The sequence below is a fragment of the Lipophrys pholis genome, assembly GCF_963383615.2.
Source record: "Lipophrys pholis genome assembly, chromosome: 11".
Classification (NCBI taxonomy): Eukaryota; Metazoa; Chordata; class Actinopteri; order Blenniiformes; family Blenniidae; genus Lipophrys; species Lipophrys pholis.
Window position 1 is genome coordinate 17,505,873 of NC_137631.1, and position 12,261 is coordinate 17,518,133.

Here is a 12,261-nt window from a genome sequence, read left to right on the forward strand (position 1 = left end):
CACTACGACCTTCTCACAGTGTCTCAAGGTGAGACCACATTGAAGCCAAAATATTCCATATCAGTCCCTCTTGTCGTTAAATTTAGATTATAACAAAACTAAAAGATGTGGAGAGCAAAATCAGCTTGAATAAATTCACATTTCAGAAGCTTTTTATTTCACCAACACCAAAAAAAATCAGTTCTTCCAAGTGAGTTGTTGCTTTTTCTTTTTTTCTTTATATTTGTCCTAGTTTATCTATGTTTTAACGACCATTTCCAAGCTGATCCACTGTCCCACAGACATCCTCTCACACCAACATACTAATTGTTTATTCCTTCACCCAGATATGGATGCAAGACATAAACAAGTTAGCATGTTGTGAGACAGTGATGACTGAAAATACCTTCATGCCAAACAATCAATCCTAGTCCACGCCAGTCAACTAGGAAGGCAAGAGACAATCTGTGGTCATGTTGTGTTCAATCAAGCCAAACTAAGAGAGAGAAACCATCAATTAAAATCAACAAAAGAAACATTGAACAAACATCATTATAATCACATTTGAGCACAGAATCACACAATACCAGAAGGATTTATTTTTTAACACAATCCTGAAATTTTTTTATTTTTGCAAAGTCAGATGTCAGTCTCAGTGTTAGTTTGTTAGTTCAGTTAGTGTCAGCACACTGCACACAGTCATGGTCACCCTCCCTACACGTCTTAGAAAATTAACAGAATTCAGTGAAGCGTTTTTTGTTTTTTTTTAAGTAATGTTATGACTACCCAGAAAAATAGCTTTATGCCTCGTCCTTCATGCTGCTATGTGAGGGTGGGGATGTAGACTGACTGGTAAACATAGAGCGAGTAGCAGCAACTGCTCGCAGATAATTTGGCATCTCAACAGATCGGACATGGGATCCATGTTTCTGCACCAGAATACCTGTAGCACAACTCCCTTTCTCATGGACATAGAGATGAAAGGACAGTCTGTAATCGGGTGATCCCAGAGCTGGTGATGATGTTAGGGCTTGTTTCAGATCTTGAGATGCATGTGACACTTCTGCAGGAGCCTCCCCGTGTGTTGTCGCTCTGAGCACAGGGTCCATAGCTGCATAATCAAACATCCAGTGATGACAGTAGTTTGCCATACCTAGAAAAGGTGACATCTCTTTTTGGGCTGTCAGTCAACATTTCAAAGTGTTCGGGAGACAGGAGCCGTTTTTTGTCCTCCAGAGCATGTCAAAGGTATTTCACCTTTTGGCCAACAAAATTGGAGATTTGCACAGAATGCTTGGTGGCCTCCTTCAGCAAGAGATTTCTGGAGCAGAATGATGTCAGTTTTTTCAAGCCTCCTCTGATTTTGATCTTATTAAAAAAAAAAATCATCTGTTTACTGTATCAGAGTGCTCCCACCTGATAGTTCCAGATCATCCAGATATTCTTCCACTGCTGATGCATATACTCCCAGACTGAGGACAAAGTCCTGGGGTCCTGTAATTTGTTTTGATGGATTTTGAAATCAAAATGTACAATGAGTGAGGGTAATAAACCAGCTTCCCTGTAAAACAGAAAAAATATTGGTCAACAGCAGAGCAATCGGTCAGTGATTTCTACACGTCGTATTGACTTTTAGTGACTTAGTGAATACTGATGTTCACTGAGCGCCCTCTGCTGGCGGAACTTATTTTGCACTATATTATAGCAGACTAAACTTCAACAGTATAAGAGGATACGATATGTTTTTATGGTGAGTAAGTATAATAGTATATTAATATTAATAAAAAAAATTAAAATAATTATAATTTTAAAAGAAATGATAGAGGGAACTTGGAAGGAATTCACTACACTCGAGGATGATGCATACAGTTTATTAAAAATGAAGTTAAGATATATATTGTATCTTAGAGAATTTAGGTACAACAGTACCAGAGGACTCCATATGCTTTGGAGCCGACCTTCAGGGAATGTTTGAAGGGAGCAAAAGCAGACCAAAAAAGTTGACTTTAGATAGGGATGTGTATAGAATATCTGCGGATGCGTTGTCTCACTTAACAACATGAAGAACTTGCCTTCAGAATGGTAACCTGTGATAAACTAGGTCAAAGGGTTGAAAGTGGAGATTACAGGGATTAGGTAGTATGAGGTTTATATGGTAGAGTGGCAGTTGACAGTGTCAGTTCACCCCCAACAACAACAACAACAACAACAACAACAACAACAACAACAACAACAACAACAACAACAACAATAATAATAATAATAATATCGTGAAAAAAAATCAAAAACGTGTTCTTAGCTTATGCTGAACACTTGTCCTCCAAAAAACTCAGCAACAACTCCTTTTACCTATAGGGTGCGTGCTTGGACTTTCTCGTGTCTGTGCGTAATGACGCATCCATCCTCCAGGCCTCCCCTCCTCCCTCCTGTCACATCTGGATCCGGCTCCTCTCATCAGCACCGCTCAGCATTGGGGGAGAGAGAGTGAGTGAGGGAGGGAGGGGAACGACCGGAGAAGTGGAGAGAAGCTCGGTCGGCGCAGCCTCATCCACGTCCACCGTGCAGAACCAAGGAGAGGCGAGCGGAAGGACATCCCACCTTCTCATCCGCGCTCAAGGATATTTAGCATTTCCTCTGTCCTCCATCCATCCGTCAGACCAGCTTCTTGTCTTCTCTTTTTGCTTCCTCCCTCTTGCCTTGGATATGATGAGCTCCAGTCTACTAGAAAACCCGGTGCAGGCGATTCTGTACCTCCGGGAGCTCACCACTATCGTTCAGAACCAGCAGAGTCTCATCCAGACCCAGCGCGCACGGATAGAGGAGCTGGACCGGCGGGTGGACGAGCTCATCGGCGAGAACAGGCACCTGCGGGACGTCAGGGTACAACAGCAACATCCCTACCATCACCACCTTCATCATCATCATCCCGACCCAAGCTGCCTTCATCACCACCACCACCATCAGGACCCCCAGCTTAAGACCAGTGGAGCGTCTCCTTCGGACCATGCGGCTGCACCAGCGCTGGTTGAAGTGGCTCCAGTGGTTCAGCCCCCGCCTGACCAACCTATGGACCCGGGAGACATGCAGCTGGTCCCGGCCGACCCATCCGAGATTTCTCCGGTAGAAAGTGAGTCGGAAAACGGGGGAAGTTTGCCCAGCTGCCGCTCTTTGGTGCCGATGACCCCAACCACCCTTTGTCGGTCCCTGGCCCTGGCTAGGAAATCCGAGTGAGTAGAGAATATACAAATGGTTGCTTATTTGTGTGTGTCCGTGTCTCAAAATAGTATAGAGAATACTAAATAGAGCACGCTTTTCAAAGTAGTATCCATAAATTATTCAAGCCTCGTTTCAACCTACAGTCAAATCCATGTTCCTACCTTGGATATGACAGCCTGTTCTGAGTTCTTCATAGTATGTGAGCAGCATCCGCCTCAAACTGTGTAATTAAGCTCGTGCACGCGCGCACTCGTGTCCGGCAGATTGAGAGGCGTTTAATTAATGAAGAAGGAGCTTGCAAATTTCCAATTTTCAGCCGTATGGGTGTGTGTCGGCTGAGGACTGTGCCAGAAGAGGAAGAGGTGGATTATTTAAATGAGAAACGGGATCACGATCACTGGAATCATTACATAACAAACAGCTGTAGGCCTCTGTGTGTGTGTGTGTGTGTGCGCGCGCGCGCGCGCGTGTGTGTGTGTGTGTGTGTGTGTGTGTGTGTGTGTGTGTGTGTGTGTGTGTGTGTGTGTGTGTGCATGCGATTCTGTTTATCTGCCTCTCTCTCTCACTCTGTGTGTGTGTGCCTCTGTGCCTCTGTGCCTCTGTTTCTCTCTCTCTTGCTCTCTTGCTCTCTCTCTCTCTCTCTCTCTCTCTCTCTCTCTCTCTCTCTCTGTGTGTGTGTGTGTGTGCCACAGCGGTCACTGTCACTTGGAGACAGGAGCACCTTCAGGTGTGACGACGTGACACCTCGAGAGTAGCTGTCCGTGGTGCTGCTGCCTTCTCTTTTAATTACCGCACAGGATCTGAACACTCTCATGGGATCTGTAGGTCTCTGATGTTCACGCTTTAGATGAGACACACGTGCACTTACACGCGTACACACACCCAATACGAAGACACACTCCGCCCTGAGCTCTACAGTACATCAGCACATCACCTAATGAGAGAAAACCCATAAAACCCATGTTTCCCCCTTTTTCTGAGTATGTGTTCTGTTCATAAGTTGCATCCCAGCTGGAGCCCTGATTGGTCTCTTTGGGAGTCCTCCCCCACTGAGTGGAGCAATACATGATAAATTGGAGTTGAGTAGAGCAGATAAGTGCATATACTGTAAAAATACTGACTTTTATTTTATTGCAAATGGTCCACCTGTCACCACATTACAGCCGGTTATGTGCAAGGCGCTCTGTGTGTTGGAGTCCTCTTCTGCTCTCTCTGGTGTGTCCTCTCTATAAAAGAGGACACAGGGTGTATCCTGCCTTCACCATAGTACGCTGGGATCAGCGTCCTGCGACCTAGAACATGATAAGCGGTGTAGAAGTTGGATGGATGGTTGGATAAAGCTAGGTTAATAAAGTCAAAAGACATACAGTATCCACTAGTTGATCCTATGACAGAGAGAGGTGGTGAAACGCCTTCTAGCTTCTGTGGTTCCGTTGTGAACCTGAAGACAACCTTAGATTAACACTCCTTCCATGATGTTAAACCTCCCTGGTCGAGATCAGTGGTTTCACCCCTAATGTCTACTTTTGCTCCTGGCAAGCTGAGCAGGTGACACGAAGGTGAAGCTTTCACCTCCTAGTCAGTGCCGGCTGCTTCCTGTCAGCAGCAGACTGGAGCCCTCTGCTATTCCCATTGTCAATTTGTCTCTGTGTGTTGCTTTTACATCCTGTGTGTTTCTGTGTGTCTGTGTAGGTGTGTTTGCTGTCATACTTCCTTTCGCACGTCTGACTGCAGCCATTTACTTGAATGTTGCACTTTCCCCCTATGGGCCACAGTTTTCTTTCCCTGCAGATGAATAGCATGCGGACTAGTGTGTTGTTCTGGCATTGGCTGTGAGTGAGTTTGTGTGCTTTGCCTTGTTGTCTATGTTGCCAGCGCACGTGGATATGTATATGAGGGGAAGACAGGATCCTCTCCTCTGCTCTCTCTCTCTCTCCCTCTCCAGCTGAGCTTTCTCTCTGCCCCACTTAGCCCATGGAGCGAACAGTAATCAGCCATTCTCAGGAGAGAGAGAGAGAGAACGGCAGAGAGATAGAAAGAGAATGTGCAAAGAGAGAGCTGCACACTCAGTCGTTGTCTTTGATGGAGCCCTTAGAGGTGTCTAGAGGAAGGAGCTTGAGGCTGACACTGGAGTGGACCAAGGGAAAAAAAAAAAAAAAGAAGCTGAGAGATGGGGGGGGGGGGGATAAAAGAAGAGGGGAGGGGCATCGTTTATTGTGTAGAGGGTGGGACAGCTATCAGGAGAGACCAAAACACAGAAAGGAAAGATAAAAAAAAAAAAGAGTGCACTTGAGGTAGCTGCCTCCTCAGTCTACCCATCTTGCAGCAGAAATGGGTATGACAGCAAAGACTATGGCATCATGCACTACGATGGAAGGTGCATGCAACGCGCTCACAACCTTTTTTCCTCCCAAATGGAGCTGATGTTGTTGCATGTCTAACCCCCCCCCCGGCTTTACTTACACCCTCTACCGGATACTGCCTGCTGAAAAGCGTTGCGTTAAAAGTACTCTTACAAAAAGGGAGAGACAAGACAAATGGCATAGGAAAGGATGAGACTCTGCTAGAGAGAGAGAGAGAGAGAGAGAGCGAGAGACAGAGAACATGGGCCAACAGCAGGAGGCATGTACTGTTAAAATATTCACCTGTCCTCTTTGTAAGTGTTGTTGAAGGCGAATGGTCGTTATGTGTGCCTCGTATAGACAGATGGACCCGCTGAGTGTGTTTCTGTGTGTCTGAGTCTGTGTATGTGTGTTCAACTTGGACCCTTCACTGCATGACCAAACAAAATTGAGCAGGGCTGACTTGTTTTATGCTCGTGTAACAAAATAATCCAGCTCTCATTCTGATGGTCGAATAGGATTTGACTTTGCTAGTTGAGTGCTTTTGAATATTGACCTCAAGTTTGTTGTCAGTTCAGTCTCCACTATCTCCTCTTTAAATCACTATTGTTGAAAAAAAAAAAGAAAATTGTCCAGGCTATTTTATAAGGCTCAGTATCTTCTGTTCGCTTTTTGCCGAGAGCGGGATGAGATTTGTGACTGTGAAGCATAAAGCTACAGTCGACTGAGAGTTATTTTGACACAGAAAAAAAAAAGAGGGAAGGATGAAACTGCTGGCACTGTCCACCAAAAAGACATAATCCAACAATAGATCTTTTTAAAGTTCACAAGTTGAAATGTCACTTCTTTATAGCTCACCAATTAACCCCCCCCCCCCCCCACCCCCCACCCCCCATCAGTGACATCATATTTATTGATCAGGGTCAATATGTCCGAGACTCTTTGCTGCCTACTTTGTAGTAGATTATAGATACCTTACTCTCCAGCCATCCAAATATTTGTCTTTTCAGTCTACACGTGCCTTCTCCTGACTTCCCCTGAAAACTTAATTCACACACGTATCAGTAACATCACTGAGCTCCAGCACCATTGCTTGAAGTGTCATCCGCTGTTTGCATGGCCAACATGGGGCTTTTTCTCCACCAGATATGAAAGTGCAGAGGGAGCTGTTGGCTGGGAGAGAACGGTACCATAACTTGAAAAGAAAAAATTATTACAATAAGTGTTGTGGGATGTAAAACCCGGGGAAGGTATAACAAAAGCCTTGATGAATTGACCCCGGCGACTTTATTCTCTAACTGCACATGGTTTTCCTGGTGTTTGAGACATGTCAAAGAGAAACTCATTGTGTTGAAGAAAGCATATTGAGATATAACATAATTATTTTGGAGATTTTTGAAGCCCCCTGGGAGAAAGCTGTTATCAGAAGGCAATTGCTTGTCACAAGAGAGAATTACTGTGAAAGAATTTCTCAAGAAAACTGACTTTGGATATATTATTGAGTCAAGTCCACAGAGGCACTATAAGAGAGTTCTGTGTGTGTTTTCTGTGTTAGAGCTGTCAACAACGGGTCAGGTGTTAACAGATGAATAAGTATTATTCATAGAAACTGTGCGTGAAGACAGTTGACCGGAGATATTTAAAAAAAAACAACAGAAAAAACAACTCTGTCCCTTTATGTTTGTGGAAGCTGCTGTGAAAAGACGTCTTTTAATAGCTCAGACTGTCAGTCTTAGACTTGCACTGAGTCTGAGCGCCTGTCAGTGTGGGTCTGTGTCACAAGCAATATGCTGTGCCCAGGTCAGAGGACCAAATGTAGCGTAGCCAAGAAATTCACTGTCATCTGAATGCTTTCAGTTTGGCATGGGAGGACCTAATGTGACCCATGCTCACACCAAACCGTTTCAACTGTGAGACATACTTGGTCACGCTGATTTAATGGTCTCCAGTGGTGGAGGGTGTCCAGGATTGAGAAGGTGAAAAGGTCAACCTGTACAACAGCTTTTCATGTGACGTGTCCTGGCTGTCTTTTTGTTCCTCTAACTCAGGAATTGCTCTCGATAAGAGCACCAGTGAAATTCCTAAAATATGAATGTAAATGTAAAATGTATGAGGGAGAAATGAAAGAGGCAAACTTAAGACGAGGAAGCAGGAAGCAGAGCTGGAGTAACCATCTGTCCAGATTGAGTTTGGGGAATTCTACTAAATCACCACTGATCTGATGAGTTGGAAGAGGAGACGGCATAAACAAGCACATCCGGACACACAAACATATAAATACTCACACACACACACACACACACACACACACACACACACACACACACACACACACACACACACACACACACACACACACACACACACACACACACACACACACACACACACACACACACACACACACACACACACACACACACACTCTCTAAGCTGTCTCAGTGTTGAATTGACCTACATAGGGGTATTTACCCTTGGATCAGTGCCAAATTGTACAATATAATGACAGAATAATCCAGAGTCTAAGAAGAGCCTCTTTAGGATCTTTTGGGATGCTGGAAATGAACATAGCGAGGAATATGGAAAGAGGGCAAACAACAATCAACAGCCAATAAAAACGGAATAACATGCTGTCCTTCCAAATCTGCCCACCCAACCGCATTTTCTCTCCCTGTTTGCTCACCTATCCTCTTTCAATTTGTCCTTGTGTAGGAGCGAGACTGTGTTGCATCAGTTTTGCTGCCCCGCCCCGGAACATCCAGAAACTGACACCAGCGGCTCATCTGGGTAAGATGACCACCGATCATAGACACTTTTATTCCTATGCCTCGCTGTAGAGTCCCCGTTGTTGCATTTACAGCGCTCTTTCAACAGAACTTCGTCTCTCTGCACACACTGTCTTGACATTTGTGTCATCCATCTGCCTCATGCCAACACTCGAGCTTTTAATCATATTTGATGATATGCGCTGTACCAGTGAGCTGTGTACCAGTGTGAATTGGTGTATTTATGGGCATACAGGGCCCCGGGCTATGGTGAGACTGTTAATTGTTCAGTAAGAAACCTACAGCTCAAACTGCCTCAAGGATAGCTTGCATATAGATAGATAAAAAGGGGAGAATAGGATAATGTATGAACTGATGCTGCCACTATAAAGGCGCCCATGGCAACCCAGTGATGACGCAAGGGCTACCACTACCATAGTAACTGGAGAATGTACTGTAGCCACTTTTGCCACATCTTCTGCGTAGGCAGGGCTGTCTGTTTGTCATATGAGTTGTTTATATATGTTGTGTGAGGGGGGAGTGTGCAAATACATGACATTTCACTTGTATGTTTGAGCTGATTTTCAACGTTTACCCTATTTCCTTCAGAAACCCCCCCACATTCTTTTTTTGTTTAAATATAGCTTTCTCTTGTCATTTCTTTTTTGTCTCTTCAGGATCCTCAATATCTCTCTTCCTGTGGTGTTTATTCTTTCCCATTATTTATCTGTCTGTTGGAAGACAGTCCTTCCTAATCATCTCACCTCAATTATTTCCAACAAGCCCCCCCCCACCACCATTCTGCTTTTAATAATATTGCCATCTGTCTCTCTGGAATCCCTTCCTTTTCTAGTTTTTTTTAGCAACTGACAACTTAACTCCTATACTCACATGGTCCTGATTGGATAGGCTAATGGCACAGCAACAATGGACAGCCAGCTGAGATGATGTGACGCTGCTGAGATGTGTAACACTGCTGGTTATTACTGCTACCATCCCATGAAGATGTGTGCTTCTGGTGGCTGCAAACCACTCCTCCACTGAACTCCTCAGAACACACAAACCTCGCGAGAGATGCCTTGAAATTGCCCTCTAGTCTAACTTGCCGGCCCTTCTTTCCACTGCCTTTGTATTTGTGTGTGTGTTCTCCTCTGGCCGTACAGCATCGTAGGCCTCTGAGGGACTCTGAGTGATGCAATCTGACAGATGTTCATTTCTCTTTCACTATGACGTCACATATGCAGGCAAGGCAAGGAGTGAGTGCTTTGTGTGTTTGTTGCAGTTACATACAGTATGTGGGCATGAACAAGGGAGAGAGAGAGAGAGAGAGAGAGAGAGAGAGAGAGAGAGAGAGAGAGAGAGAGAGAGAGAGAGAGAGAGAGAGAGAGAGAGAGAGAGAGAGAGAGAGAGAGAGAGTATAGTGCCCATATCATTATGGAGGCTTTTGCTGTCCAGATGCATTAATAGCTCAACTCTTGCTTTTAAATCCTCTAATGTATTCTAATGTACTCTAATGTATTCTGATGCAGCACTGGGGCATGGCAGTGTTTTAATAGAGTTTTTGATAGAGAGAGCCTCCAGCATACGCACACCAACACACTCTCTCTATCATCCTGTTTCCTCTCTCAGCTTCTATCTGAGTCTTTCCTCTGGGTCCACTCTCTTCCCTCTTTCAGTCTATTTTCTCTAAGTTTGTCTCATTTACAGATATGACCAAGCTACTCTCTCCCTATCTCTGACTTTTGGCTGCAGAATGCCTCTTTTCACAGCAATCAAAGAAAACAAAGGAACTTTAGTGTTGCTCTCATTATTTAACCATGAGCGGGCTTTTTTTTCTCCTTAGTCCTGTTTAGTGCAAGGCCCCATTCGTGTAAAAATGATTAGAGTAAGCATTATTGCGGTGGGAAAAAAATATCACACAAGCGCACAAGATCATGCACACTAACACACTCATAATTGCGCACCATTATAAAACCTCTTAGGGTGGGATCATACCTTTATACTTACGTCAATCCTGTTTGGATTTATAAAAGGTGCTGAGTGTCAGACCTTATTCTCTCCTGCAGTAGTCAGAAGGGTTGAAAAAAGTTGACAAAGAAGAGGGAAAAAAAAAAAATGACTGAAAAAAAAAAGGATTTAAAAAACACAGCTTCTGCTGTGTCATGCCAGCGATTTGGTAAGCCTTAAATGGGCTTCATAGAGTTTTCATAATACTGCCATTCAAAAGACATTGTTCCATCTGTGGACAGGATCTGGGATTATGAGAGGAGGATGGGACACTACCACAGGCACTGAGCACTGGGGAACAGCCTCCACGCTTGACGTTATTGAATTCTGAGTCAGATACGAGCAGCTGCATTTAAATGTAGTTTAGTTGTTGCTTCAAGCTCTTGCTGCATTCCTGAAATCATTGTTCATTAGGAATCTGTGGCGTCTGATTGGAACTTTTAAATGCTCTCTGCAAGTCATGTTTGACTTTGGAGATTTGATGCTCTCATGTTGCTTCGAATGTTTCCGAATGCTTAATCCCTGTAGCAGAACATGGAGAAAAGCATTTTCTCTTTTTCTTTTGCTATGTAACAGAATAACAATGAATCATAATTGCAACTGAAAGGTTTCCTTCAATGTTGTCACTGCAATGACAAACATATTTTAGCAATAAGACCAACATTTGTTGGGTTTTTCTATTTTCTCCGTTAAAAGCACCTCGAAAGGACTGTGTTGTATTTGGTGCTATATAGATAAAGTTGAATTGAATTGAATTGAACTTTGATTTCCAGAGCAAAACCTGAATTGAAATCTTCTTGGGCCCACACAATCTAAGTATACAGATTATAATTGTAAGTGACCACTCTTTTCCCCAAAGCTCCCGCCTGAAACACTCTTAACCCGTACACTTCACAGTAGGTACTTTGAATGACTTCGTGGATTGCCCACCTTCCAGATCAGATAGCGTTATCTTGTGTTGTTGGTGCAGTCTGGGAGCAGACTGACCGTTAATTATGCAGATCACAGCCCTATAAAACTGCTCCTTGTTCTCTTATAAGTGTGAAATTGACATTGCTGGAAATAGAACTCGTTGGCATCAAAACACGGTCTCAAAAGTCCAGATATTCCTAGTTTTAAGCAATCGCCACTGCAGTTGTGTATTTAAATTTGGCAGTGTGGCTCCACTGACGTGATGCTTTGGAACACATTTCATTTAACATGACACATACTGTATTTAAGCTTTTAAAAATGCATTTAGAGAAAAATTAAACAATGGAAAGATAGGGAGCAATACATTTCTGAAGGCAGGTAGATGTGAGTCATAGCAGTGAGTGCATAGCTGAGTGTTTTTGAATGAAAACTATTTTTGGTTGAATTACACAGACTGCCTATTAGTGGACAAACACAGCCAGAGGCCATAGGAGCCTGTGACGGTAAAATGACTTTTGCCCACTACAAAGTCCTATTTCCATGCTGATATATTTGTCAGTGAGGCTCCCTTCAATCATTTTTTAGGAGTGTTTGACAGCATAATTTACCGCTGGAGAGCTGAAACAATTTGTTGTTAAATAAATCACTTCACAATGTCCAATGTCAGGGTCAAAGATCAATCTGAGGGGTCCGTTTTCATAGTCTTCCTTTTTACATCTTCATGCAATTAGTATTCTATAGACACATTGATATAGACACAATCTATAGACATGCAATCTGTGAGGAGAATTCATGAGGGGACTTTGATTCAGATTCATGGTTCACAAGCAAACAAACCCAGAGAGCTGATGAATCAATTAATATTTAAGTAAAAAACAATCTATCTATCTATGTATCTATCAACAGTATCTAACTGTGTTTAAGTTATATTATTGTGCAAAAATATTATGCTCAATATTCATTTTTCAGCTCTATAAAAATGTCAGGATTTGCTGATTTTCTCGTTTTCCGCCTTGATCTTGGCACCCCTCATAAAAACA

The 12,261-nt window shown here is 43.4% G+C and overlaps 1 protein-coding gene across 3 annotated transcripts in view; it reads left to right on the forward strand.

Annotated features, from left to right (window-relative positions):
- Positions 1–2,451: 2,451 nt before the first annotated feature.
- The window catches only part of iqsec3b (IQ motif and Sec7 domain ArfGEF 3b), a 33,800-nt gene continuing 23,990 nt past the window's right edge, over positions 2,452–12,261 (forward strand). For 2 of the 3 annotated variants that reach the window (XM_080474404.1, XM_080474406.1), the window contains exons 1-2: positions 2,452–3,206; positions 8,250–8,324. In XM_080474404.1, coding sequence (XP_080330530.1) covers positions 2,683–3,206; positions 8,250–8,324 — 599 coding nt within the window. In that variant the 5' untranslated portion in view covers positions 2,452–2,682. The remainder of the gene's footprint in view (positions 3,207–8,249; positions 8,325–12,261) is intronic. The other variant, XM_080474405.1, reaches the window with a different exon arrangement.